This window comes from Oncorhynchus keta, chromosome 17 (genome assembly GCF_023373465.1).
Source record: "Oncorhynchus keta strain PuntledgeMale-10-30-2019 chromosome 17, Oket_V2, whole genome shotgun sequence".
NCBI lineage: Eukaryota > Metazoa > Chordata > Actinopteri > Salmoniformes > Salmonidae > Oncorhynchus > Oncorhynchus keta.
The window spans coordinates 23,995,366-24,023,012 of NC_068437.1; the positions used below are offsets into that span (position 1 = coordinate 23,995,366).

Sequence of the window (27,647 nt, forward strand, 5' to 3'; positions counted from 1 at the left end):
AAAACAAACACAGAAAGAATAATTACTAAATCAAACAAACATCTAGCAGGAGATATTAAGAAGCACCCACGTGCGTGCAGGCAGACAGGCAGACAGGCAGACAGACAGGCAGACAGGCAGACAGACAGGACACACACGACACACACACACACACTGGACTTTATGCAAACTGGAAAAAATATATCCTGAGGCTGCATTTATTGTACCTGGGGGTTTTAACAAAGCAAATTTGAGAACATGGCTACCTAAATTCTATCAGCATATTGATTGTAGTACTCACGCTGGCAAAACTCTGGATCACTGCTACTCTAATTTGCGCGATGCATGCATCCCGCCCTCCCTTCGGCAAATCTGACCACGACTCCATTTAGTTCCTCCCTTCATTTAGGCAGAAACTCAAACAGGACGTAATCGTGACAAGGACTATTCAACGCTGGTCTGACCAATCGGCATCCACTCTTCAAGATTGTTTTGATCACGCGGAACGGGACATGTTCCGGGTAGCCTCAGAGAATAATATTGATTGATACGCTGATTCGGTGTGTGAGTTAATAAGCGAACCACCGCATTTAACCATGGAAATTTGACTGGGAGTATGGCCGAATACAAACAGTGTAGTTACTCCCGCCGCAAAGCATTCACACAAGCAAAATGTCAGTATAGAAACAAAGTGGAGTCGCAATTCAATGTCACGAGACCTTTGTGGCAGGGTCTACAGACAATCACAGACTACAAAAAGAAAACCAGTGACGTCTTGCTTCCAGACCAACTAAACACCTGCTTTACCCGCTTTGAGTATAATACAGTGCTACCGACATGGCCCGCTACCAGGGACTGTGGGCTCTCCTCTCCGTGGCCGATGTAAGTAAGACATTTAAACGTGTTAACCCTTGCAAGGCTGCCGGCCTAGACGGCATCCCTAGCCGCGTCCTCGGAGCATGCGCAGACCAGCTGGCTGGAGTGTTTACGGACATATTCAATCTCTCCCTATCCCAGTCTGCTGTCCCCACATGCTTCAAGATGGCCACTCCTGTACCCAAGAAGGCACTCCTGTCCCACCCACATCAACGGGACAGGAGTGGAGAAGGTGGAAAGTTTTAAGTTCCTTGGCGTAAGATCCTCCGAAATGGTCCACCCACACAGACAGAGTGGTGAAGTGCAATGATGAAACTGTCTCTTATGAGGACCGCCACAGGGATGGAAGACCCAGAGTTACCTCTGGTGCATAGGAAAAGTTAATTAGAGTTACCAGCCTCAGAAATTGCAGTCCAAATAAATGCTTCACAGAGTTCAAGTAACAGACACCTCTCAACATCACCTGTTCAGAGGAAACTGTGTGGATAAGGCCTTCATGGTTGAATTACTGCAAAGAAACCACTACTAAAGGACACCAATAAGAAGAAGAGACTTGATTGGATCAAAGAAACACAAGCAATGGACATTAAACCTATGGAAATATGTCCTTTGGTCTGGATTCCAAATTGGAGATGTTTGGTTCCAACCGTTGTGTCATTAAGAAAAACCCTTGAATGAGTAGCTGTGTTCGAAACTTTTGAATGGTACTGTACATAGGCTTGGAATCACTGGCCACTTTAATAAAAGAACACTAGTCACTTTAATAATGTTTACATATGGCTTTACTCATCTCATGTACAGTTGAAGTCAGAGGTTTACATACACCTGAACCAAATTTAAACTCAGTTTTTCACAATTACTGACATTTAACCCTAGTAAAAATTCCCTGTTTTAAGTCAGTTAGAATCACCACTTTCATTTTAAGAATGTGAAATGTCAGAATAATAGTAGAGAATTATTCATTTCAGTTTTTATTTATTTCATCACATTCCCAGTGGGTCAGAAGTTAACATACACTCAATTAGTATTTGGTAGCATTGCCTTTAAATTCTTTAACTTGGGTCAAACATTTCAGGTAGCCTTCCACAAGCGTCCCACAATAAGTTGGGTGAATTTTGGCCCATTTCTCCTGACAGAGCTGGTGTAACGGAGTCCGGTTTGTAGGCCTCCTTGCTCGCACAAGCTTTTTCAGTTCCACACATTTTCTATAGGATTGAGGTCAGGGCTTTGTGATGGCCACTCCAATACCTTGACTTTGTTGTCCTTAAGCCATTTTGCCACAAATTTGGAAGTATGCTAGAGTTCATTGTCCATTTGGAAGACCAAGTTTTAACTTCCTGACTGATGTCTTGAGATGTTGCATCAATATATCCACATCATTTTCCATCCTCATGATGCAATCCATTTTGTGAAGTGCACCAGTCCCTCCTGAAGCAAAGCACCCCCACAACATGATGCTTGCCACCCCTGTGCTTCACGGTTGGGATGGTGTTATTCGGCTTGCAAGCCTCCCCCTTTTTCCTCCAAACATAACAATGGTCATTATGACCAAACAGTTCTATTTTTGTTTCATCAGGCCAGAGGACATTCCTCCAAAAAGTATGATCTTTGTCTCCATGTGCAGTTGCAAACCGTAGTCTGCCTTTCTTATGGCGGTTTTGGAGCAGTGGCCTCTTCCTTGCTGAGCGGCCATTCAGGTTATGTCGATACAGGACTCGTTTTACTGTGGAAATAGATACTTTTGTACCGGTTTCCTCCAGTATCTTCGCAAGGTCCTTTGCTGTTGTTCTGGGGATGATTTGCACTTTTCGCACCAAAATATGTTAATCTCTAGGAGACAGAATGCGTCTCCTTCCTGAGCGGTATGACGGATGCGTGGTCCCATGGTGTTTATACTTGTATACTTGTACAGATTAACTTGGTACCTTCAGGCGTTTGAAAATTGCTCCCAAGGATGAACCAGACTTGTGGTCTACAATTTTTTTTCTGAGATCTTGGCTGATTTCTTTTGATTTTTCGATGATGTCAAGCAAAGAGGCACTGAGTTTGAAGGTAGACCTTGAAATACATCCAGAGGTACACCCCCAATTGACTCAAATTATGTCAATTAGCCTAACAGAAGCTTCTAAAGTCATGACATCATTTTCTGGAATTTTCCGAGCTGTTTAAAGGCACAGTCAACTTAGTGTATGCAAACGTCTGACCCACTGGAATTGTGATACAGTGAATTATAAGTGAAATAATCTGTCTGTAAATAATTGTTGGGAAAATGACTTAGTCCTAACCGACTATAGTTTGTTAACAAGAAATTTGTGGAGTGGTTGAAAATCTCATTTTATTTTGTTTTGTTTTTTTTGTTGTTGAATTTGACCCCTTTTTCTCCCCAATTTCGTGGTATCCAATTGTTAGTAGTTACTATCTTGTCTCATCGCTACAACTCCCGTACGGCTCGGTAGAGACGAAGGTTGAAAGTCCTCCGATACACAACCCAACCAAACAGCACTGCTTCTTAACACAGTGCGCATCCAACCCGGAAGCCAGCCGCACCAATGTGTCTGAGGAAACACCGTGCACCTGGCAACCTTGGTTAGCGTGCACTGCGCCCGGCCAGCCACAGGAGTCGCTGGTGCGCGATGAGACAAGGATATCCCTACCGGCCAAACCCTCCCTAACCCGGACGACACTAGGCCAATTGTGCGTCGCCCCACGGACCTCCCGGTCGCGGCCGGTTACGTCAGAGCCTGGGCGCGAACCCAGAGTCTCTGGTGGCACAGCTGGCGATGCAGTACAGCGCCCTTAACCACTGTGCCACCCGGGAGGCCGAAAATCTAGTTTTAATGACTCCAACCGAAGTGTATGTAAACTTCTGACTCCAACCATATATTCTATTTTACTGTATTTTAGTCAATTCCACTGCGACATTGCTCAATCTTACATTTATATATTCCATTATTTTACAGTTGTGTGTTTTGTTAGATATTACTGCACCGTTGGAGCTAGGAACACAAGCATTTCGCTACATCCGCAACAACATCTGCTAAATATGTGTATGTGACCAATAAAATGTTATTTGATTTCCATCTCATTTTCCTTCTCCTAGCATGGCCTATGCACACCACATAGAGCCTTCTCTATACATAAGGGACAGCTAGAAAGATACCACTGTACCCAAAGTTCCTCCCCAAAGCCATTACCAGCTGCCTCATGGTTCACGCCCACCACTGGTTGTTGTCTGGCCCTGGATCAGAGGGAGGGAGGCCTCCTCACTGGCCCCCCAGCCTGTGTGTGACCCCCCCCGTGGGAGAGCAGTCCCAGGGCAGTCCCAACCCCTACCATGGGGTTGTCTGGAGCTCCAAGAACAGCTATGTGTTCTCCCAGTGTGGCCTAGTGGACCGCCCTCAGCCCACTGCTGCCTCTCTCTCAGGACCCTGGCCTCCACAACCACATCCCTCCCAAAGAGACAGATAAACACTGAGAAAAGGGAGGAACTGGGAGAAAGCAGCCATTTAGCGTGTCAGATAGGCTGTATTTCTGAACTCTCCAACTACAGTCTTTAATTTAATGTATATTTACTTCATCTCACCACAATCTAGATTGGCTGAATATACAGTAAGACTCTTCTCTCTCATCTCCTATACTGAAGCACAGACAGACATAGCCAAAACCAGGGTAAGTGGTGGTAGTGTGACATCTCTGCCTGCATGGTTGAAAGCCTCTTCTACTCTCAACAGGCAGTGACAGAGTTAATCATCCCAATGTCTCCAAGGCTGCTCCAATGATGTCATGCTAGATTAGCATCCCCCCTGGTGGAGACAAAATAATCCCAAAACAGTGAGACTGGAGAAACGAGAGAGTCTGCTCACACAGAGGAGTGCTGGGGTGCTGGGTAGCCATGGAGACAGGTGCAGGCTGGGTTATGATGATTACGGGAAGAGATAATACAGAGACCTCAACCAGTGGCAGCAGGTATGTCATCCCCTGCCCCAGAGCAGGCTGGGTAATCACAGGTGAGCAGATGTCTTGACTCCTTTTATTGGGTTTAAGAGACAAATGAACCCTTAAAGGCCCAGTGCAGTCAAAATTCCGTTTTTTTCTATGTTTTGTATCATATTGTACAACATCTAATGAAACTATATCAAAAATGTTTTTTCCTGATAGTTGCTGGTTGAAAATAAAATTGACACGGGACCTTCTAATCAGCAGGTTTTGCATCAGTGGAGTTTTTGCTTGCCTGGTGATATCAGAAGGCAGTATAAGTTAATAGACCAATAACAGAGGCAAACCTCTCTGCCAATAACAACCCACCTTACAGAACTTGGCTATATCACCTGACACCTGACTTTCAGTGTCCCCCAGGGATGAGCAAAAATTACAAAATACAATCACAAAAAAAGAGAGATCAATGTATCAAAATAAACGACAAAATACTTGTATTTTATAATGCATTTAATTCAAATACATGTATTTTGTATTTTAAAATACATTTGCAAGTAGCCGGGCCGAAAGGCAATAAACATTCTCAGTAACAGTTACAGAACATTTTACTTGCTATGACTGTGATATGTTATTGTTTCTAGTTGAACGCACTGACTGTAAGTCATTCTGGATTTGTAAAATGTACATATGAAAATGAACATACAAAAAAACAAAACAATGTGGGGTACAGTTAAACCTAATTCTACTAATCTGCTGTGTAAATTCTCAGAAACCTGCCTAAAAAAGTCAACTTTGACAAAACCTTGTTTCGGGGCAGAGCTCATTAGAATAATACTCAGCATTCTTTGCAATTGTACATTTTTACATACACGTTTATATTTAGTTAATTTAGCAGATGGTCTTATCACACCATAGTACCATCAGACATCTGATACCAATGCAAGGTGAAAGGGGGCCATGAAAAATGGCGAATCTCTATGAAATATGGTATAGAAAGGTATTTTGAAAATAAACTACAGCTCTCGAAGGTATCTTGTAACAAAATACATTTGAGTGTAGTTCAGCCCAGTGTAAAAAATACATAATTAAAATGCATATTTCAAATACACGTAACAGAAATACTGCCCATGTCTGTTGTCAACACTCAGTTGATAGAGATCCTCGGCCCTCCTGACAAAATTGGGTCATCTGCACACATTTTTCACCCAATCCACATCACTGTGTTATTTTGACATCATTAATTTCTCTGTCATTTCATAATGTGCCCCACAAAGCAGGTCACCTCCCTGTGAGTGAACACTTGAACTAGACTAAGTGATAAGCATCGAGGTGACAGCCTTTTAGTGGTTGAGGAGATAGGAATATAGCGTGCTAGGTAGTTTGTTGTCTACACAGATTACTTTTATCCCTTAGCTCTCACTGTGAGCTACACACACCATAAGACTGGCCTACATCTCTTCAACATTCATGATCAAAAGCAAAGAGATGTTCAGAAGAAAGTTGGTTACATAGTTAATTTAGACCAGGGGATGGGCAACTTTAATGTGGGTGGGAGCCACACTAAAAAAATCGGAACTGATGAGGGGCCGCAGTGACTCGCAGGTCTGCGTACACACATCCATACCCACATGCAGTCAGAGTCAACCCTTGCCTTTTGGGGGCCCCAAGCAACATTTTGTTGCGAGCAAAAAAATATAGCGGCTCCCCTCTTGACAGTGAAGAGAAACAATTGAAGTTTTAGATTTAATTTCCTGCAATTCCACACATTTTGCCATAGGGTTGAGACAAATGTTTGCAGTTTTCAATATGATATCTGATGATCAATGGGGCCCCACCCGGTCAGGAATTCGACCTTGCTTACTACAAGTTTAAATAGCTGGCCACTAAACTAACTTACCAATCTAAAAATGTTTAGCTGACATGGGCTTATTGAGTGACTGTCAGTGACTGACATAATAGAACGCATCCTGATGCACAAGCACATTTTGAAATTGCACCCTGTGAATTCTATTATTCTGACTTTTAATAGTAAGTTGAGACCAGGAAATTAATCCGCAGGCCTACAAAAAGGAGGTGGCCCATGGAGGTGGCCCATGGGATTTAGAGTGAACTCTCACTCTCATTTCACGGCCTGACTATCTCCTATGTGGTTTGTGTGTGTGACAGAGATGGGCATATGTATGATACATACATATCTATTAATATCCACAGAACATAGGGGGAGGGGGAAGTGGGCAGTGTATATGCACCACTTTAGTGTAGGTGTTTTTTCACACTCCTGTGGTTGGCTGCTCTGAAACACTCACTGCATACAACAGGCACATAGGACAAGTGCTTTGTGTATTTGTGGGGTTTCAAAAATGTACTCAGAAAAGAGCAGGTTAAAAATGCATATGAATACACACGCGATCTCACCTAACCACACACCTATACACTGCAGCAAAGGGTAAGCTATAGTAGTGCATTCATCAGCATCAAGGAGTGAAAGGCAGGACGCCTTATCTGCAGAGCTCCTGGGTAAATGGATGTGGACTGCTATTGCTATGTATAGAGCAGGTGCTGCTCTGCACCCGACTCCCTGCCCCCCTCTAACCTCATATATAACCTGTTCTCGACTGTGTTTTCTTAGCTCTGCTACGTACATTTCCTTTCCTGTGACGCAGGAACAGCGACCAGCAGCAAGGCTGCATAGCTCATCAGTCAGAGACACAGAGGAGGATGGAAAAGTGGAGAGAAAGATGGTGGGGGGCTGTTCAATTATTCATCTGTTCAACAGTAACCTTTAGGAAAGAATAATGCCACTGCAGGGCCTCTCTGACAGCAGAGAGAAAATCCTGTTCTGGGAGAGGAGGCAGGCAGGAAGGGAGATGAGCGCCACTGAAAGCCCTGGATGTCAGATGATGCTGGTATTCTGAGAAGGCATGTAGATGGACAGGTACAGGTACAGGTCAAGCAGGGGGATTATAGGCATTGATTGAAACTCAGTGTTAAATTCAAATCTTCCATCAATCATATCTAAACCAATATCACAACAATTTCAATGAAAATAATCAAATCAGTTGGTGGTACACAACACACTCCCCGCCTCTCGCCATGAGCCATCCACCCGTTGCCGAGAACCACATACCAGATTTCTTAATTAACCGGGTTGTTAGCAATTGATTTTTAAGAGTATTACTTGCGCCTACCTAGCTCAAATTCTAGATGTCGGATTAAAACTAGACTATAGCATCCATAAAGTGAGCACTGGACATAAGAACATACTGGACTGACAAAATTTGTAGGTGCAAACAGTTTTTTATTAAATGTATAACTTATCGCTCTCCCGTGCACATTTCTTAACAACAACGACGTGCTACCTTCTTGTAGCATCTCTGACAATATGCTACCATCTCTTATCGGCCGAATCTCAGAGTTCTAACACCAGGTTGGTTTCTTGGCAACAACGCAGCTGCCAATCAGGAAGTGTATGCGAACAAACCTAGGTTACTGTATGTAGCTAGCTGGTATATTCAAGCTGAGGTTAATCTCCCGCAAACAGATATTTAGATTAGCTAGGTAGCTAAAGTTACATAGCTAATGTTAGCTTGCGTGTACAAAGCTAGCCTCTGTAGCTAGCTAACACCAGTCAGGTGAAAGCTAGCTAGCTAACGAATAGCCAAATAAAAGGTAGCTAGCAAATGAATGTGGTTTTGTTTTGATGAGCTAGGTATCTAAATAATGTAACGTTATACCAGTCAGATGAGAGTTAACGTTGGCTAGGTAGCTAACAAGCGAGGGAAGCTAGCTAACTATATTTACCCAAATAAGGTTTTTCACATAAGGCTGAAGTCATCATGTGTAAACTGCTGATCTCGTGTAATCGGAGCACAAACAAATATGCACAAATAAACTTGCGAACTTGCTATGATAGCAACCTTAGCTAGCATTACAATCTTACGTTGACTAACGTGTATGGCCAGTTCATGCACCGAAATAGAGCATACTTTCTTACACAAGACATAACTAGTTAGTTACGTTAACTTTAAAATTAAAAGACAACAGTGATGACAACATAGGCCTTGTTGATCTCTGCACCAGACAGGATGCTTTTGCCAGCATACTTGGGGTCCAACATATACGCTGCGGCGTGTATGGGCTTCAGGCAGAAGTCTTCACACTTCTCAGAACTGCAATTTCCTCTGCTTGGAGCAACAGTGAATAGGGTGGGCAGTACGGATTTATTTTCTTACATCTGCAAGCAGAGCCTAAACATCAGACAGGATGGCATTGTCTCCCTCATTCTGTGCAATGGCTACTGCTATTGGTTTCAAGAGTTTCAGGATGCTTACCACTCTTTCCCAAAATACATCATCCAGAAGGATCCTCTTGATGGGGTTGTCCATATCGGCAGACTGTGATATGGCCATTTCCTGGAGAGACTCCTTCCCCTCCAGGAGACTGTCAAACTTGATGACAACACCACCCCAACGGGTGTTGCTGGGTAGCTTCAATGTGGTGCTCTTATTCTTCTCACTTTGCTTGGTGAGGTAGATTGCTGCTATAACTTGATGACCCTGCCTAACCATTACCTTGGCTCTCTTGTAGAGTGTATCCATTTTCTTTCAGTGCAATGACATCCTTGAGGAGCAGATTCAATACATGAGCAGCACAGCCAATGGATGTAATGTGATGTTAGGACTCCTCCACTTTAGACCAAGCAGCCGTCATGTTCACAGCATTGTCTGTCACCTTGGAGCAAATACCTTCTGTGGTCCAAGGTCATTGATGACCGCCTTCAGCTCATCTGCAATGCAGAGACCGGTGTGTCTGTTATCCTTGTGTCTGTGCTCTTGTAGAATACTGGTTGAGGGGTGGAGATGTAGTTAATTATTCCTTGCCCACAAACATTTGACCACCTATCAGAGAGGATTGCAATACAGGCTGCTTTCTCTATGATTTGCTTGACCTTCACTTGAACTCTGCATCCAGCAAATGAGTAGATAAAGCATGTCTGGTTGGAGGGGTGTATGCTGGGCGAAGAACATTCAGAAATCTTTTCCAATACACATTGCCTGTGAGCGTCAGAGGTGAACCAGTTGCATACACAGCTCGAGCAAGACATTCATCAGCATTTCTCTATGTTCCTCCCATTGAGTCAAAAACTTCTGATTCCAGGAGGACCATGAGCTGTTGCTATCGATAAGGTGTCCGATTCATCATTTTCACCTCGAATAGAAGTATAGGGACTTTTGTCAGAGGTTGCTTGTTGTGAGCGCTGGGGGAACTTTATGCACTTGGCCAGATGATTCGGCACCTTTGTTGCATTCTTCTTCACATATGATTTGGCACAGTATTTGCAAATGTACACAGCTTTTCCTTCTACATTAGCTGCAGTGAATTGTCTCCACATATAGCGCCCGTGGCATTTTCCTGTAAAGATTAGGAAAAAAAGACAAAAAAAACAAATCCAATTCCAGATAAATAGTTAAGCAGTTAGATTAAACAACTCCTTTGTAAGACAAATGTTTTAAAATTATATGTATGGAAACAGGTGTATTAACACTCCTCAATTAGCGGGCTCAAGCAAGCTAAAATCTACATGGTAGCAAAAAATAACTACAAAAATTGTTAACAATTTAGAAATTATTTAAACACACTTTGCTGTAGGCTACGATTTACTAGTTAACAAAAATATCATCTACGTCATATAAAATATATTCACCCCACCCAGTATTGTAATCAAAACTTGTAGTCCTTGACTCAGACAGTGTAGTAGTGTGGGCTCAATAGCATCTCATAGTGTGCAATATCTTGAGAAACAGCTGTACATGTGATGGAAGAGTGCACTGCACATGTGATGGAAGAATGCACTAAGGGTTGCAATTCCATTGAATTGTGGATAGTTTAACCAGAATATGCCACAAGACCTAGAATTGCCTTATGATTTTAAGCAAATTTCCCCAAATTCCAGGGCTCAACTTCCTATGGAAAATTTCTGGAATTTCCTGGAATATTTCCGACCCTTTTGCATCCTACTCAGAATCACTGCTTGCAGAACATTCTGTGTGCCATCCTGGTCTCATGCAAAGCCGGGACACTGAAATTAGTATGATATGTTACGTTTGGTATGGTTACATAAGACAGTAGATTACTTAAAACCTCTTAAGGATCGCCCCTTTTCCCCCCAATTTTCACCTAAAATGACATCCCCAAATCAAAGGACCTGAAACAAGGATATGCATATTCCTGATACCATTTGAAAGGAAACACTTTGAAGTTTGTGGAAATGTGAAATTAATGTAGGAGAATATAACACATTAGATATGGAAAAAGATAATACAAAGAAATGCAAGAGTAAGGGCATAATATATTATTCTAACCCAGGCACCATTTAGATTTTGGCCACTAGATGGCAGCAGTATATGTGCAAAGTTTTAGACTGATCCAATGAACCATTGGTTATATGTTCAAAATATTGTACCAAGACTGTCCAAATGTGCCGAATGGGTTTATTAATACATTTTCAAGTTCATAATTGTGCACTCTCCTCAAACAATCGCATGGTATTATTTCACTGTAATAGCTACTGTAAATTGGACAGGGCAGTTAGATTAACAAGAATTGAAGCTTTATGCCCATATCAGACATGTCTATGTCATGGGAAATTTGCATGTTACTTACAACCTCAAGCTAATCACATTAACTTAACCATCCCGTGGGGGGGGGACACCAATCCTGTAGAGGTCCTTTAGACCCCTTCACTGCAGTCAAATGACCAAATCACCCACTATTGGCCTCATGAGGTGAAATGTAATTCATATTTTTCAAAATTAAAAAACATTATTTCAAAATACTTGCTGAAAATCTGGTGTTTGTATGTCAAACGGTTTTGTTATATTTCAGTCTCCTGTAATGTATACTGTGCATTCGGAAAGTACTCAGACGCCTTCCCTCATTCCACATTTTGTTACGTTACAGGCTTATCTAAAATGGATTAAATCCACATTTTTTACAGATTTACACACAATACCCCATAATGACAAAACTAAAATAGGTTAGTATACATTTTTGATAATGTATTTAAATATATATATTTATTATATACATAAGCATTCAGACCCTTTGCTATGAGATACGAAAATCAGCTCAGGTGCATCCTGTTTCCATTGATCGTCCTTGAGATGTTTCTACAAATTGATTGGAGTCCACCTGCGGTCAATTCAATTGATTGGACATGATTTAGAAAAGGCACACACCTGTCTATATAAGGTCCCAGAGTTGACAGTGCATGTCAGAGCAAAAACCAAGCCATGAGGTCAAAGGAATTGTCCGTAGAGCTCAGAGATAGGATTGTGTTGAGCCACATTTCTGGGGAAGGGTACCAAAACATTTCTGCAGCATTGAAGGTACCCAAAGAGCACAGTGGCCTCCAACATTCTTAAATGGAAGAAATTTGGAACCACCAAGACTCTTCCTAGAGCTGGCCACCCAGCCAAACTGAGCAATCGGGGGAGAAGGGCCTTGGTCAGGGAGGTGACCAAGAACCCGATGGTCACTCTGACGGAGATCCAGAGATCCTCTGTGGAGATGGGAGAACCATCCAGAGAGACAACCATCTCTGCAGCACTCCACCAATCAGGCCTTTATAGTAGAGTGGCCAGACGGAAGCCACTCCTCAGTAAAAGGCAAATGACAGCCCACTTAGAGTTTGCCAAAAGGCACCTGAAGGATTTCTAAATCATGAGAAACAAAATTCTCTGGTCTGATGAAACCAAGATTGAACTTTTTGCCCTGAATGCCAAGCGTCACCTCTGGAGGAAACCTGACACCATCCCTACGGTGAAGCATGGTGGTGGCAGCATCGTGCTGTGGAGTTGTTTTTCAGCGGCAGGGACTGGGAGACTAGTCAGGATTATGGGAAAGATGAACAGAGCAAAGTACAGAGAGATCTTTGATGGAAACTTTCTCCAGAGCGGTCAGGATCTCCTTCCAACTAGACAACGACCCCTAAACACACAGCCAAGACAACGCAGGAGTGGCTTCGGGACAAGTCTCTGAATGTCCTTGAGTGGCCCAGCCAGAACCCGGACTTGAATCCGACATAACATCTCTGCAGAGACCTGAAAATAGCTGTGCAGACACGCCCCCCATCCAACCTGACAGAGCTTGAGAGGATCTGCAGAGTAGAATGGGAGAAACTTCCCAAATACAGGTGTGCCAAGCTTGTAACGTCATACCCAAGAAGACTCAAGTCTGTAATTGTTGCCAAAGATGCTTCAACAAAGTACTGCAAAAAGGGTCTGATATTTCAGTTTTTTTATTTTATACATTTGCGTGTAGATTGATGAGGGGGAAGAAAACTGTCAAAGTGAAGGAGTCAAAATACTTTACGAATGCACTGTATAAGGTGTCATATTGGGATGCAAACTCAAAATTGAATATTATATCTGACATTGTACAGGTCTTATCTTTTTTGAAGCACATCATGTGTGTGAGGTGTACACGTTTGTTTCAAAGTAGATTTGTTTAACCTGTTAGTCCTCTAGGGGCATTATTTCATTTTTGGATAAAAAGACGTGCCCATTTTAAGCGCAATATTTTGTCACGAAAAGATGCTCGACTATGCTTGGAATTGATAGTTTTGGAAAGAAGACACTCTGACGTTTCCAGAACTGCAAAGATTTTCACTGTGAGTGCCTTATAACAAAAGCTTCAGGCAAAACCAAGATGTTTGAGCGACCAGGAAATGAAAAGGATTTCTGAAGGTACGTTTTCCATGATCGCCTTATATGGCTGTGAATGCGACAGGAATGAACGGACACTTTCTAGCGTTTCCCCAAGGTGTCTGCAGCATTGTGACGTATTTGTAGGCATATCATTGGAAGATTGACCATAAGAGACTACAATTGCACAGTGTCCCGCACGGTGTCTGCGTGGAAATTGGTGCGCAAAAGTCCATCCGAATCAGAGAACAAAGAAGGCTTCTAGGACTGCCATTTCAATGACATAACACCTTGAGGATTGATTCAAACAACGTTTTCCATGTTTCAGTCGATATTATGGAGTTAATTCAGAAAAAAGTTTGACGTGTAGGTGACTGAATTTTCGGTTAGTTTCGGTAGCCAAATGCATAGTAACAAAACGGAACAATGTGTCCTACACAAGAATCTTTCAGGAAAAACTGGACATCTGCTATGTAACTGAGAGTCTCATCATTGAAACATCTGAAGTTCTTCAAAGGTAAATTATTTTATTTGATCCCTTTGCTGGTTTTTGTGAATATGTTGCGTGCTAAATGCTAACGCTAAATGCTAAGCTAGCTATCACCACTCTTACACAATTTTCTCTGGTTCTAAAGCATATTTTGAAAATCTGAGACGACAGGATTGTTAAGAAAATGATAAGCTTGAGAGCAGGCATATTTATTTCATTTCATTTGCGATTTTTAGAAATCGCTAACGTTGCGTTATGGTAATGAGCTTGAGGCTGTAGTAACGCGACCGCATGCGGGATGGGGCGGACTATGAGGTTAAGAGAAACTCTGTGTGACCATGATTTAGCTCACTGCAGTAAAAGGTTTTACGACAAAAATGAGGGTGGTTGGTCGGAGTGGAAGGATGGGCGTATAACGTGAATGTCTAGCAACCCAAAGGTTCGGTGTTCCAATCTCATCACGGAAACTTTAGCATTTTAGCTAATTACCAACTTTGCAACTACTTACTACTGTTTAGCTACTTATAAACTACTTAGCATGTTAGCTAACCATTCCCATAACCCTTTAACATAACTCCTAACCATAACCTTAAACCCTAGCCTAGCTAACTTTAGCCACCTAGCTAACATTAACGTTAGCCTCCTAGCTTACCTTAGTGACAACAAATTCGTAATATATCATGCGTAATGGAAATTCATAACGTATCGTACATATATATATACAAATTCCAATTCGTAACATATAATGTGAAATGGATGATGGCCATCCACAAATGAATACATACCATACAAAACATAACATATACTATACTGAAGGACAACATAAACGCAACATGCAAAGTGTTGGTCCCATGTGTCTCAAGTTGAGTGAGCGTGCAAATGGTGACTGCAGGAATGTCCACCAGAGCTGCTGCCAGAGAACTGAATGTTAATTTCTCTGGCTTCCTGAGTGGCGTGGCGGTTTAAGGCACTGCATCGCATCACTACAGACCTGGGTTCGACCTCAGGCTGTGTCACAACCGGCCTTGACCGGGAATCCCATAGGGCGGCGCACAATTGGCCCAGCGTCGTCCAGGTTAGGCAGGGGGGGGGGGGCCTTTAATTGGCTCATCACGCTTTAGCAACTCCTTGTGGCAGGCTGGGTGACTTCGGTTGTCAGTTGAACAGGGTGCGGCTGGCTTCCGGGTTAAGCATGCAGGTGTTAACTTGTGTCATCAACAACCGCTGAATAGCATAGCGCTACATTCAATAAATATTACTACAAATATTTATATTAGTAAAATCACAAGTGCAATAGAGGAAAACACAGCTTAGCCTTTTGTTAATCCACCTGTCGTGTCAGATTTTGAAATTATGCTTTTCAGCGAAAGCAATCCAAGCGTTTGTGTAAGTTTATCGATCGCACGACAAAACATTAAGTACACTTAGCATCAGGAAGCTTGGTCACGAAAATCAGAAAAGCAATCAAATTAATCGTTTACCTTTGATTATCGTCTGATGTTTTCACTCACGAGACTCCCAGTTACACAACAAATGTTCCGTTTGTTCCATAAAGATAATTTTTATATCCAAAATACCTCTGTTTGTTTGTCGCGTTATGTTCAGAAATCCACAGGAAAGAGCGGTCACGACAACTAAATTCCAAATAGTTTCCATAATGTCCACAGAAACATGTTAAACGTTTTTTTATAATCAATCCTCAGGTTGTTTTTAAAATATATAATCGATAATATATCAACCACAAATGTCTTTCACAGTAGAAGAGGGGAAAACAATGGCTGTCCAAACTCATGTGACCACTTGATGCGATGTTATCGTTCTGGCTCATTTTTCAAAATAAAAGCCTGAAACAATGTCTGAAGACTGTTGACACCTTGAGGAGGCGATAGGAAAATGAATCTGGTTCATATCCCTTTAAATCCAGCAAAGGGAGGCTATGGAACATGGAGTTTTCAAAATAGAAGCCACTTCCTGTTTCGATTTTCCTCAAGGTTTCGCCTGCAATATCAGCAATACCTGCACTCCTGCACAATCATGTGAACAGCATAGATTAGGGCCTAATGAATTTATTTCAATGGACTGATTTCTATTAACTGTAACTCAGTAAAACCTTTGAAATTGTTGCATGTTGTATTTATATTTGTGTTCAGTATAAATGGAATGTCACGGATTTACATACAGAATAATACGAAATGCTATACGATCAGGTCAGCGTGAGGTCAAAAGAAAACCAAGTTGGCAAGCATTTTGTTAACTACTTGAACTTCTTGGGGGCGCTATTTTAATATTTTGTCACGAAAAGATGCTTGACTATGCATATAATTGACAGCTTTGGAAAGAAAACACTCTGACGTTTCCAAAACTGCATAGATATTGTCTGTGAATGCCACAGAACTGATGTTACAGAAAAAAAACAGATAAAAATACAATCAGGAAGTGCCGCACTTTTTGAAACCGCCTCATGGCAATGACTCCTTATATGGCTGTGTGGGAGCTAGGAGTCAGCTTACCTTTTCCACGTTTTCCCCAAGGTGTCTGCAGCATTGTGACGTATTTGTAGGCATATCATTGGAAGATTGACCATAAGACACTACATCTACCAGGTGGTCGCTTGGTGTCCTCCGTCGCAATTATTGCGTAATCTCCAGCAGCAGTATTTTTCCGTTTGCCTCGGATGAGAAACGGACTGCCAGGAATGATTTTTCATCAAATAGAATTGTGAAAAACACCTTGAGGATTGATTCTAAACAACGTTTGCCATGTTTCTGTCGATATTATGGAACTAATTTGGAAAAAGGTTTGGCGTTGTGTTGACTACATTTTTGTTTGTTTTTCTTAGCCAAACGTGATGAACAAAACGGAGCTATTTCTCTTACACAAGTAATCTTTTGGAAAAAAATGAACATTTGCTATCTAACTGAGAGTCTCGTCATTGAAAACATCCGAAGTTCTTCAAAGGTAAATTATTTTATTTGAATGCTTTTCTTGTTTTTGTGAAAATGTTGCCTGCTGAATGCTAGGCTTAATGGTATGCTAGGCTATCAACACTCTTACACAAATACTTGTGTAGCTTTGGTTAAAGCATATTTTGAAAATCTGAGATGACAGTGTTGTTAACAAAAGGCTAAGCTTGTGTTTCAATATATTTATTTCATTTCATTTGCGATTTTCATGAATAGGAAATGTTGCGTTATGGTAATGAGCTTGAGGCTATGATTACGCTCCCGGATACGGGATTGCTCGACGCTAGAGGTTAAATCAACTGTTTTAACCAAGCAAGAGAAATCAATGTGGAATCACTACTGAGTGAATTAACAAAATAATTTTGGAATGAACGCTTCCAAAAAATGTGAATGGTCTGTTGAAGGCAAGGTGTTAAGTTCCTAGTGTAATGGTTAGAGTTCCCAGCTGTGGGTCATAACATTGCGGGTTCGCCTCCTGGAGGAGATATTTTGACCATTCTTTTGTTAAACCTGTTTAGGGGACCTGCGTGGTTATGGTACAGATTCCGAACGTCATTTTCGCTTATATCGATCTGTGGACACTGTAGATCAAAATGGCTTGAATTGAGCGATAGCCCTGGTTCCCACGGATACAGAGGCTGCAGTCCAAATTCAAAGTAGACAGACCGTGGCCCTAAACAGCCCTTGAATGACGTTTTACAATGTCATATCGGAGAGCCAATGTCCTTAGTTGAAATCTTGAAATTGAGCTCAAAAACAACCAACCTAAAGCTATGAATGTACCTAGCAAGCTAATGTAGTTAGCTAGCACTTCTGTCAGTTAGCTAGTTAGCTACAGTTAACCATAGCTGGCTAATTAGTTTTATAGTTTGGTAATTTATTCCAATATGTTTATGAAGCTAGCTATGTTTTATAGGGTCCTCACTACAAGACTAATGTCATCTATACATTTGTTTTAGTAAGCTAGCTTACAAAATTCATAATTTGTCTGACATGCCCGAAAATGCAGCCGTGTTGATTAAATTTGACACTTTCCAGCTACCGGAGTATGACACGTGACCACAGTTTGCATTGAATTGTCATATCAACCCCACAAGTGATCATTCCCTTGAGCTAAATCGAGGGGGCAACGTTAGTGAATTGGACCTCCACTTAAGACAAACTGCATCTAGTTTCGTCAAGGATTCCCGCAAGGCAAAGTGGCTAGCACGAGTGCGGAGGGCGTAAAAATAACGTTTTTGGACTGCAACCACACTATATTTTCTGAGCCTGTGTGATGTAGGATGCGAAATCTGAAACCACTTGAAGCTGGGATGTCCTTCCTACCATTTAATTCGCTCTTCCGACTGTCCATTAAATCTTGGCATCCCTGCAATTGTTACATCGTAGCAGAGTAGGAGAGTGATTTCATCAAGGTAGCAAATTCAGAGATTGATTTCTAGACATTAATATAAAATAATACATAGATTTTAATCAAAAACGTTCTGCTTGTCATAGACAGACAATTTTAATATGAGATTAAAGTAAATCACAGTATAATGGTTTAAAAGCAGGATTTTTATAATATTACCGTTAAACAACTTTATATCACTTAGGCACAGCAGGCATCAAGTTACTTGCTAATAAATTTGCTTTAAAAAAAGGTCTATCATTTTTACCAAACACAATTAAATGCTTACACTTGCCAATTTATAGGCATGACTCATTTAGGCATCTTAATAAGGCTGGACTGCTGCAGAGCTCAGCAAGGTACAAGCCGTCGATCACAAAGCTCTTGTCTATAGGGGATTCTCTTCATGGCTATCCACAGTCCAACCTGCTGATGACTACTGTAGATAGTGTGAGGATTTAGTGACCAGCCGGAAGAAGACGACTCGACAGCACCCTCCTCAGGGGATCGGTACTCAGTGTAAAGCCAATTAGTACATACCTGGGCCCACTGATTGGCGAGGTGTCTCCCTCTATATAGGTGTGCCAGGAGATGAGCTCGAGGTGGATTGGGAGCAGACACCGGGACCTATGAGGACGTTGGACTTTCCTACCTCAGAGAAAGCTTCTTCATCTGATGCACCTCGGCTCTATGTTAAACAAGGCAGGCTATTGAGAGGGAAGCGTTCGCCCTGTAAATATGATGTGTAGATGATAGTCTAAAGACAAGGGGAGCCGTTTGTTGTTTCCTGTTCCATTTTTGGCCATGGCCTTTAGGTCAACTGGTTAGTTTATGTGTATTATTTTTACGCTGTTGGACGCTACCTTGTACTGGAATTATTTTGTCTGGCGAAAAGAAAACCTGTTTAGCGACAATACAAAAGAAAAGGAACCATAACCACTGCCTCAGGGCTGTTCATTTCATGCCTCCCGCCTGTGTTAGGGTGTTTCGGACCAGCTGATCCATCACAACAGATAAAGGCCACTGGTAGGTGACACAGATGTGTTCTGTACCTCAGGATTAGTACTGGACAGTAGTACTGGACAGTAGATATTATATAGGACCAGTCCATCAGGATAAGGCTGGTGGGTAGAGGCAAAATACTTTTTAACTGAACTATCAGTTTACCAGCCTGTTGAACTGGTGGAATGGTGTTGCAGTACATTGTATGGCATCGCTGGTACTATTAGAGAGAGACTCACCCCTCTTTGCCGCGGTTGTGGATGGCCAGCTCGTCCCCGATGCCTTCCTCGTCTTTGAAGGCATTCCAGTCCATCTTAGACTTCTCTAACGTGCTCATCTTCTGTTTCTTCCCCCCGAGGCAGTTCAGGATGCTACCCATCCCTAAAGGCCTCTTCACACTGAGGGGGACACATATAAACGTTACAAAATAAAAGAGAACACAGAGGGGAGGTGCTTCATTGTGACGCAGGGCTGATGAAGTTGGATATTTTTGCAAGCCTCATCTTCAGAAAACAGCAGAGCGAAATTATGACATTTTCAAGGGAGAGCAATAAATGAAATTGGAGCCCGACTGATATTGTCAGCCGATATTGGCCTTTTACCTCTATATCGGTATCAGCCTATAATTCCACTAATAAATAGGATGAAAAATGGGAATCTCATGCTTATCTGAACGCTTGCTGTGATTCATTTCACAATGTATTTTTTTTTTTACATTTCAAACATATTTGTTGGACAATTGCTGTTTTGGATGGCAATTTATAAGAATTCAGTGTGGAATAATTACACTTGAATTTCCCCGGCATAAAACAGTATATCGGCAGATATATCGTAAAGTATTGTCCCCCCAAAAATCTGAATCGGTATCGGGCTCTAAATTAAATAGTCACAACCTCTAATGCTCACAATGAAGAAAATTGAATAATGGGAGAAGAGAGTGAATGAGGGAAGAGAGGAGAGAAAAGAAGAGACAGGACAGAGGAAATATACAGATTTCAGATTATAAAACCAAACAAAACAGGCTCCCGAATTGAAATGATTCTTCTAGCAATTTATTTCAGAGCATCACCTCGTTTCGTTGTGCAGCTGTGTGAACAAAGATGTCAGTCCATTTTGATACAGAAGAAAGTCATCCTGTCACTGAGGTTTCTCTTGGCTGCAGCAATGAAATGCTAAACAATGTGTGCTGAGAAATAGCTGAAGACATCACACTGGCACGCCTCCCAGGGTGCTGGCGGAGTGGTTTGGGCACCATCAGACCTTGGAGGTACTGGACGGTGTCAGGGTCCAAGGACGAGCACTTTCATGCTCAGTTGAGTCATATTGCAGGTCCCTTCTAGAAGAACAGACTCAAAATGTGTTTACACTAATGCTTTCCTCTCTTTGTTTGCATCTGTGTGTGTCAGCAGAGAGTAAAGACGGGGTGTGTTTAACAAGGGCGTCTCCTATATCAAGGTTTTTGTGGATAACCAGGAAATGGAAGTGACACTGAAACAGAGGTCAACAAAAGAAGACGTGTGTGTGTTACCCGCATGTGCAAACTCACACACACCCATGTATCCCACTCTAACCATGTTGATAACAAGCCTGTTTATAGAGTTCCAGCTCATTGGAAGTGTGTTACAACAAGCAGCTCATAATCTAAAATGCCTGTAACAGGCTGGCTATAAAATTAAACGGCAAGGAGAGGACAAACACACACTGGCAAACATATACTAATCAATCCAGCTGGAGGTAGGGCCAACGACAAGCCTGAATCAGTAACACATTGTCAGTCATACAGTGCTACTACAGTATATTGCTACTAAAAGTACTGAAGTGAATTAACACAGAGAGAAAGAGAGGAATAGGAGAAAGACCCCTGGTCCACACAAGGCAGATATTGTTCTCATTCCACAGAGAGGATAAGGGTGCTTTGAAGAGAAACACGGGTAAAGTCTGCCTGACAGAATGCATTTGCCATCTGTACCGGGGCTGTCTGCATCGCTCAGAGAGAAGAGGATGGCGGGCAACAGAAATGCAAGGGGGAACTTTTCTTCTGCATTGTTTTGTTTGTGGGTCTTTCTGTGATGCACTTCAGGAACAGATCAATTTCCCGCAGAATGCTCACACACACAGACACGTCTTATCCTACCAACACACAACCAAACTCCCCCTCAATAACACACTCCCTTAGTAATGTACACACATCACACTGACTGAACATGTCACATAAGCCCATGCTTACACACAGCTTTCTGCCAGCTGTGCCCATTGAGCACTGTTCCCACGACAGCCTGACATGGGCCAGACTAAACATCCAAATAGCTTAGCACACACACACACACACACACACACACACACACACACACACACACACACACACACACACACACACACACGTTCTGCACCTACAAAAACAATAATATCCACTTAGAACACAGTGTATGGTGAACAGAACTACATTGAGTACTGATAAATGAAAAATGAATTAAGGTCATATCTAATATTGTTTTTCTTTTCCCTGATCTAATTCTGTAGAAGCTCGCAAGACAAGTGCTGCAAATGTCCCAATCACTGTACTGCATCATCGGCCTCTGCAAAACACTGGGCTGCTGCTGCTCAGTCATGTGCAAGCAGCAAGCCTTAATGCAGCAAAGTGAGCCTCAGCCTCCCCCAACACAGGCTACAGCGCACAGATCTATAGAGGACAGTTACACAACTCCAGTGTTAATATTTCAACATGTGTGTGACTGTGTAAAGGTTTGTGAGTCTCATATTGTGGCACAACTTCTCTATTACAAGCAATGGCTGCACATTAATGGACAAAGCCATCGATCACATGACACCTTTCAACCCTATCTGAAGACTCAATAGCACATTGAAGTGAAATGAAGACGGTTAAAGGAAAATTCCACCCCCAAAAAAACAAAATTCCACCCTTTATGTATTGGTTTCATTGTTCATTGTTCATTGTTCATTGTTTATATAGTCCCAAAATGTTTTTCATGTATGATGCATTTTGCATCAAACCAGCGGTATTTCTGTATTTTGAAAGTATCAAAGTATATTTTAGATTCTTCAAAGTAGCCACCCGTTGCCTTGACAGGTTTGCACACTCTTGGCATTCTCTCAACCAGCTTCATGAGGTAGTCACCTAGAATGCATTTCAATTAACAGGTGCGCCTTGTTTAAAGTTCATTTGTGGAATTTCTTTCCTTCTTAATGCATTTGAGACAATCAGTTGAGTTGTGACAAGGTAGGGGTGGTAAACAGAAGATAACCTTATTTGGTAAAAGACCAAGTCCATATTATGGCAAGAACAGCTCAAACAAGCAAAGAGAAAATAAAGTCCATAATTACTTTAAGATATAAAGGTCAGTCAATAAGGCACATTTCCAGAACTTTCAACATTTCTTCAAGGGAAGTCGCAAAAACCATCAAGCGCTATGATGAAACTGGCTCTGATGAGGACTGCCACAGGAAAGGAAGACCCAGAGTTACCTCTGCTGCAGAGGATAAATTAATTAGAGTTACCAGCCTCAGAAATTGCAGCCCAAATAAATGCTTCACATCTCAGCATCAGCTGTTCAGAGGAAACTGTGTGAATCAGGTCTTCATGGTCGATTAACCTGCAAAGAAACCCCTACTAAAGGACACCAATAAGAAGAAGAGACTTGCTTGGGCCAAGAAACACGAGCAATGGACATTCGACCGGTGGAAATCTGTCCTTTGGTCTGATGAGTCCAAATTTGAGACTTTTGGTTCCAACCGCCGTGTCTGTGTGAGACGCAGAGTAGGTGAACGGATGATCTCCGCATGTGTGGTTCCCACCGTGAAGCTTGGAGGAGGTGGTGTGATGGTTTGGGATGTATTTAGAATTCTAAGGAACACTTAACCAGCATGGCTACCACAGCATTCTGCAGCAACGAGTTGGACCACAGAGTGAAGGAAAAGCAGCCAACAAGTGCTCAGCATATGTGGGAACTCCTTCAAGACTGTTGGAAAAGCATTCCAGGTGAAGCTGGTTGAGCGAATGCCAAGAGTGTGCAAAGCTGTCATCAAGGCAAAGGGTGGCAACTTTGAAGAATCAAACATATTTATTTTGATTTGTTTAACACCTGTTTGATTCCTACATGATTCCATATGTGTTATTTCATAGTTTTGAAGTCTTCACTATTATTCTACAATGTACAAAATAGTAAAAAGAAAAGAAAAACCCTTGAATGAGTAGGTGTGTCAAAACTTTTGACTGCTACTGTATTTTGAAAACTTGATTGCTGACATGCAATACATATTGGTACTATATAAACAACTGACTAATGAAAGAAATACCAAAATATATCAAATCAAAATCAAATTTGATTGATGACAGACATGTTTAGCAAATGTTATTGCTGGTGTAGCAAAATGCTTGTGTTCCTAGCTCCAACAGTGGAATTATAAAATATATAAATATTAGATCAAGCAATGTCGGAGTGGCATTGTTTTTGGGTGCAGTTTACTTATTACTTTTTGCATCTCAAGGAGACATAACATGCTTTATTTCTATTTATTACGATTGAAAAAATAAACATATGACATTTGGAGACATAACATGAGCAGTTTGAGCTTCTTCAGGAAGTCCCCTATCATTGAGTAACTCAAGTTGAAGGCTAACTGGGGTACTACAGGCTGCATTAAATCAAAGTTTATTTGTCACGTGCGCCAAATACAATAGGTGAACACCTTACAGTGAAATGCTTACTAACCAACAGTGCAATTTCAAAAAATAAATATTTAAAAAATAAATATATTAGGTGAACAATAGGTAAGTAAAGAAATAAATCAAATAAAAACAACAGTAAAAAGACATTGGAAAAACAACAGTTGCGAAGCTACAGTTGAAGTCGGAAGTTTACATACACCTTAGGCAAATACATTTAAACAAAATTCCTGACATTTAATACTAGGAAAAATGCCCCGTCTTAGGTCAGTTAGAAATACCACTTTATTTTAAGAATGTGAAATGTCAGAATAATAGTAGAGAGAATGATTTACTTCAGCTTTTATTTCTTTCATCACATTCCCAGTGGGTCAGAAGTTTACATACACTCAATTAGTATGTGGTAGCATTGTTAACTTGGGTCAAATGTGTCGGGTAGCCTTCCACAAGCGTCCCACAATAAGTTGGGTGAATTTTGGCCCATTCATCCTGACAGAGCTGCTGTAACTGAGTCAGGTTCGTAGGACTCATTGCTCGCACACACTTTTTCTGTTCTGCCCACAAATGTTCTATATGGTTGAGGTCAGGGCTTTGTGATGGCCACTCCAATACCTTGACTTTGTTGTCCTTAAGCCATTTTGCCACAACTTTGGAAGTATGCTTGGGGTCATTGTCCATTTGGAAGACCCATTTGAGACCAAGCTTTATCTTCCTGACTGATGTCTTGAGATGTTGCTTCAATATAGCCACATCATTTTCCATCCATTTTGTGAAGTGCACCAGTCCCTCCTGCAGCAATTCACCCCCACAACATGACGTTGCCACTCCTATGCTTCACGGTTGGGATGGTGTTCTTTGGCTTGCAAGCCTCGCCCTTTTTCCTCCAAACATAAAGATGGACATTATGGCCAAACAGTTCTATTTTTGTTTCATCAGACCAGAGGACATTTCGCCAAAAAGTATGATCTTTGTCCCCATGTGCAGTTGCAAACCGTAGTCCAGCTTTTTTATGGCAGTTTTGAAGCAGTGGCTTCTTCCTTGCTGAGCGGCCTTTCAGGTTATGTCGATATAGGATTCGTTTTACTGTGGATATAGATACTTTTGTACCCGTTTCCTCCAGCATCTTCACAAGGTCCTTTCTTGTTGTTCTGTGACTGTGTGGTCCCATGGTAATTATACTTGCGTACTATTGTTTGTACAGATGAATGTGGTACCTTCAGGCGTTTGGAAATTGCTCCCAAGGATGAACAAGACTTGCGGAGGTCTACAATTTTTTTGTCTGAGGTCTTGGCTGATTTCTATTGATTTTCCCATGATGTCAAGCAAAGAGGCATTGAGTTCGAAGTTGGACCTTGAAATACATCCACAGGTACACCTACAATTGACTCAAATGATGTCAATTATCCTAACTAATTATCCTAAAGCCATGTCATCATTTTCTGCAATTTTCCAAGCTGTTTAAAGGCACAATCAACTTAGTGCATGTAAACTTCTGACCCACTTCAATTGTGATACAGTGAATTATAAATTAAATAATCTGCCCGTAAACAATTGCTGGAAAAATTACTTGTGTCATGTACGAAGTAGATGTCCTAACCAACTTGCCAAAACTATAGTTTGTTAACAAGACATTTGTGGCGTGGTTGAAAACGAGTTTTAATGAATCCAACCTAAATGTATGTAAACTTCCGACTTCAACTGCATATACAGTAGCGAGGCTATAACAGTAGTGAGGCTATATACAGGCACCGATTAGTCGGGGTGATTGAGGTAGTATGTACATGTAGATATGGTTAAAGTGACTATGCATATATGATAAACAGAGTAGCAGTAGCGTAAAAGACGGTTGGTGGGTGGCCTAGACTTGTCCTAGACTTGGCACTCCGGGACCGCTTGCCATGTGGTAGTAGAGAGAACAGTCTATGACTGGGGTGGCTGGAATCTTTGACAATTTTTTGGGCCTTCCTCTGACACCGTCTGCTATAGAGGTCCTGGATGGCAGGCATCTTTGCCCCAGTGATGTACTGGGCTGTACAGACAACCCTCTGTAGAGCCTTGCGGTCGGAGGCCGAGCTGTTGCCGTACCAGCAGTGATGCAACCGGTCAGGATCTCGACATTGCAGCTGTAGAACCTTTTGAGGATCTGAGGACCCATGCCAAACCTTTTTAATTCCTGAGGGGGAATAGGCTTTGTCGTGTCCTCTTCACGACTGTCTTGGAGTGTTTGGACCATTCTAGTTTGTTGGTGATGTGGACACCAAGGAACTTGAAGCTCCCAACCTGCTCCACTACATCCCCGTCGATGAGAATGGGGGCGTGCTCGGTCCTCCTTTTCCTGTAGTCCACAATCATCTCCTTAGTCTTGGTTACATTGAGGGATAGGTTGTTATTCTGGCACCACCCGGCCAGGTCTCTGACCTCCTCCCTATAGGCTGTCTCGTCGTTGTCTGTGATCAGGCCTACTTTTGTGTCGTCTGCAAACTTAATGATGGTGTTGGAGTCGTGCCTGGCCATGCAGTCGTGGGTGAACAGGGAGTACAGAAGGGGACTGAGCACGCACCCCTGAGGGGCTCCAGTGTTGAGGATCAGCGTGGCATATGTGTTGCTACCTACCCTCACCACCTGGGGGCGCCCATCAGGAAGTCCAGGATCCAGTTGCAGAGGGAGGTGTTTAGTCCCAGGATCCTTAGCTAAGTGATGAGCTTTGAGGGTACTATGGTGAATGTTTCAAAGAGCAACTTCTTATGTGTCCGATTTTAAAATAAACTGATTCAAGTACATATATCTGGTGTATTTTGAAGCAATTATTGGTACCATGACTGTATTTGAAACATTTTACTGACACGAAGATTGCCATTTTTCCATTCACTATAATGGGGGATGGATCCCGTTTTCTGCTAACAATAACTGAAGTACTGTGGTCGGCCTTAAACCTCCGTGGCTTCAATGAGAGGGGGCAGTCGTTCTCCCCTGAATAAAGGACCAATGAGGGATGGAGTGAGAGGGATGAAGGAGAAACTAGAAAGTGACACAAAGCAGTTCCTTAGAGAACAGGCACGATAAACAGTGCAGCTATAGACACATACAGTACATGCTCACACAACGCCACTGTAATCCAGGCTCCAAACTGCTGTGACAGGGGATCAATAGACCATCAGGGCTCAACTGATACTCTATCCAGCCTGTCCCCGTCCCTGTGTGGTGGGCTGGGGAAGGTCTGGGCAGTGTGCCAGGCTGCAGCACTCCTCTCTCGGTGTCTTTGTGTCTGTCTGGGGAGAATGTTAAACGTACTGCCCAGGCTACAGGGGAGAATGTTAAATGTACTGCCCAGGCTGCAGGAGAGAATGTTAAACGTACAGCCCAGGCTGCAGGGGAGAATGTTAAACGTACAGCCCAGGCTGCAGGGGAGAATGTTAAACGTACTGCCCAGGCTGCAGGGCCTGTTTGGGGAAACACACAGGGTCTGGCTGATAGGATGCTGGCAGTAATCACAATCCATTTTATTTGAAGATTGAGGTCTCCCATGACCAGAGCCTCTCTCTATAGATGTCTCAAATAGGGAGACTGATAACACACAGAGCATGAAGACACACACACTTACTGTACACAGTACACACACAAT

General features: G+C 42.2%; 1 protein-coding gene across 4 annotated transcripts in view; it reads right to left on the minus strand.

Moving 5' to 3' along the window:
• Positions 1 to 27,647, minus strand: part of LOC118396665 (craniofacial development protein 1-like) — a 51,509-nt gene that overhangs the window by 1,113 nt on the left and 22,749 nt on the right. Inside the window, exons 6-7 of one of the 4 annotated variants that reach the window (XM_052465726.1) lie at positions 19,581 to 19,739; positions 4 to 7,702 (exon numbers count right to left, since the gene is read on the minus strand). The exons of 1 other annotated variant lie outside the window; for it this stretch is intronic. In XM_052465726.1, coding sequence (XP_052321686.1) covers positions 7,561 to 7,702; positions 19,581 to 19,739 — 301 coding nt within the window. In that variant the 3' untranslated portion in view covers positions 4 to 7,560. 2 more of the 4 variants (XM_052465727.1, XM_035790989.2) reach the window with 2 other exon arrangements.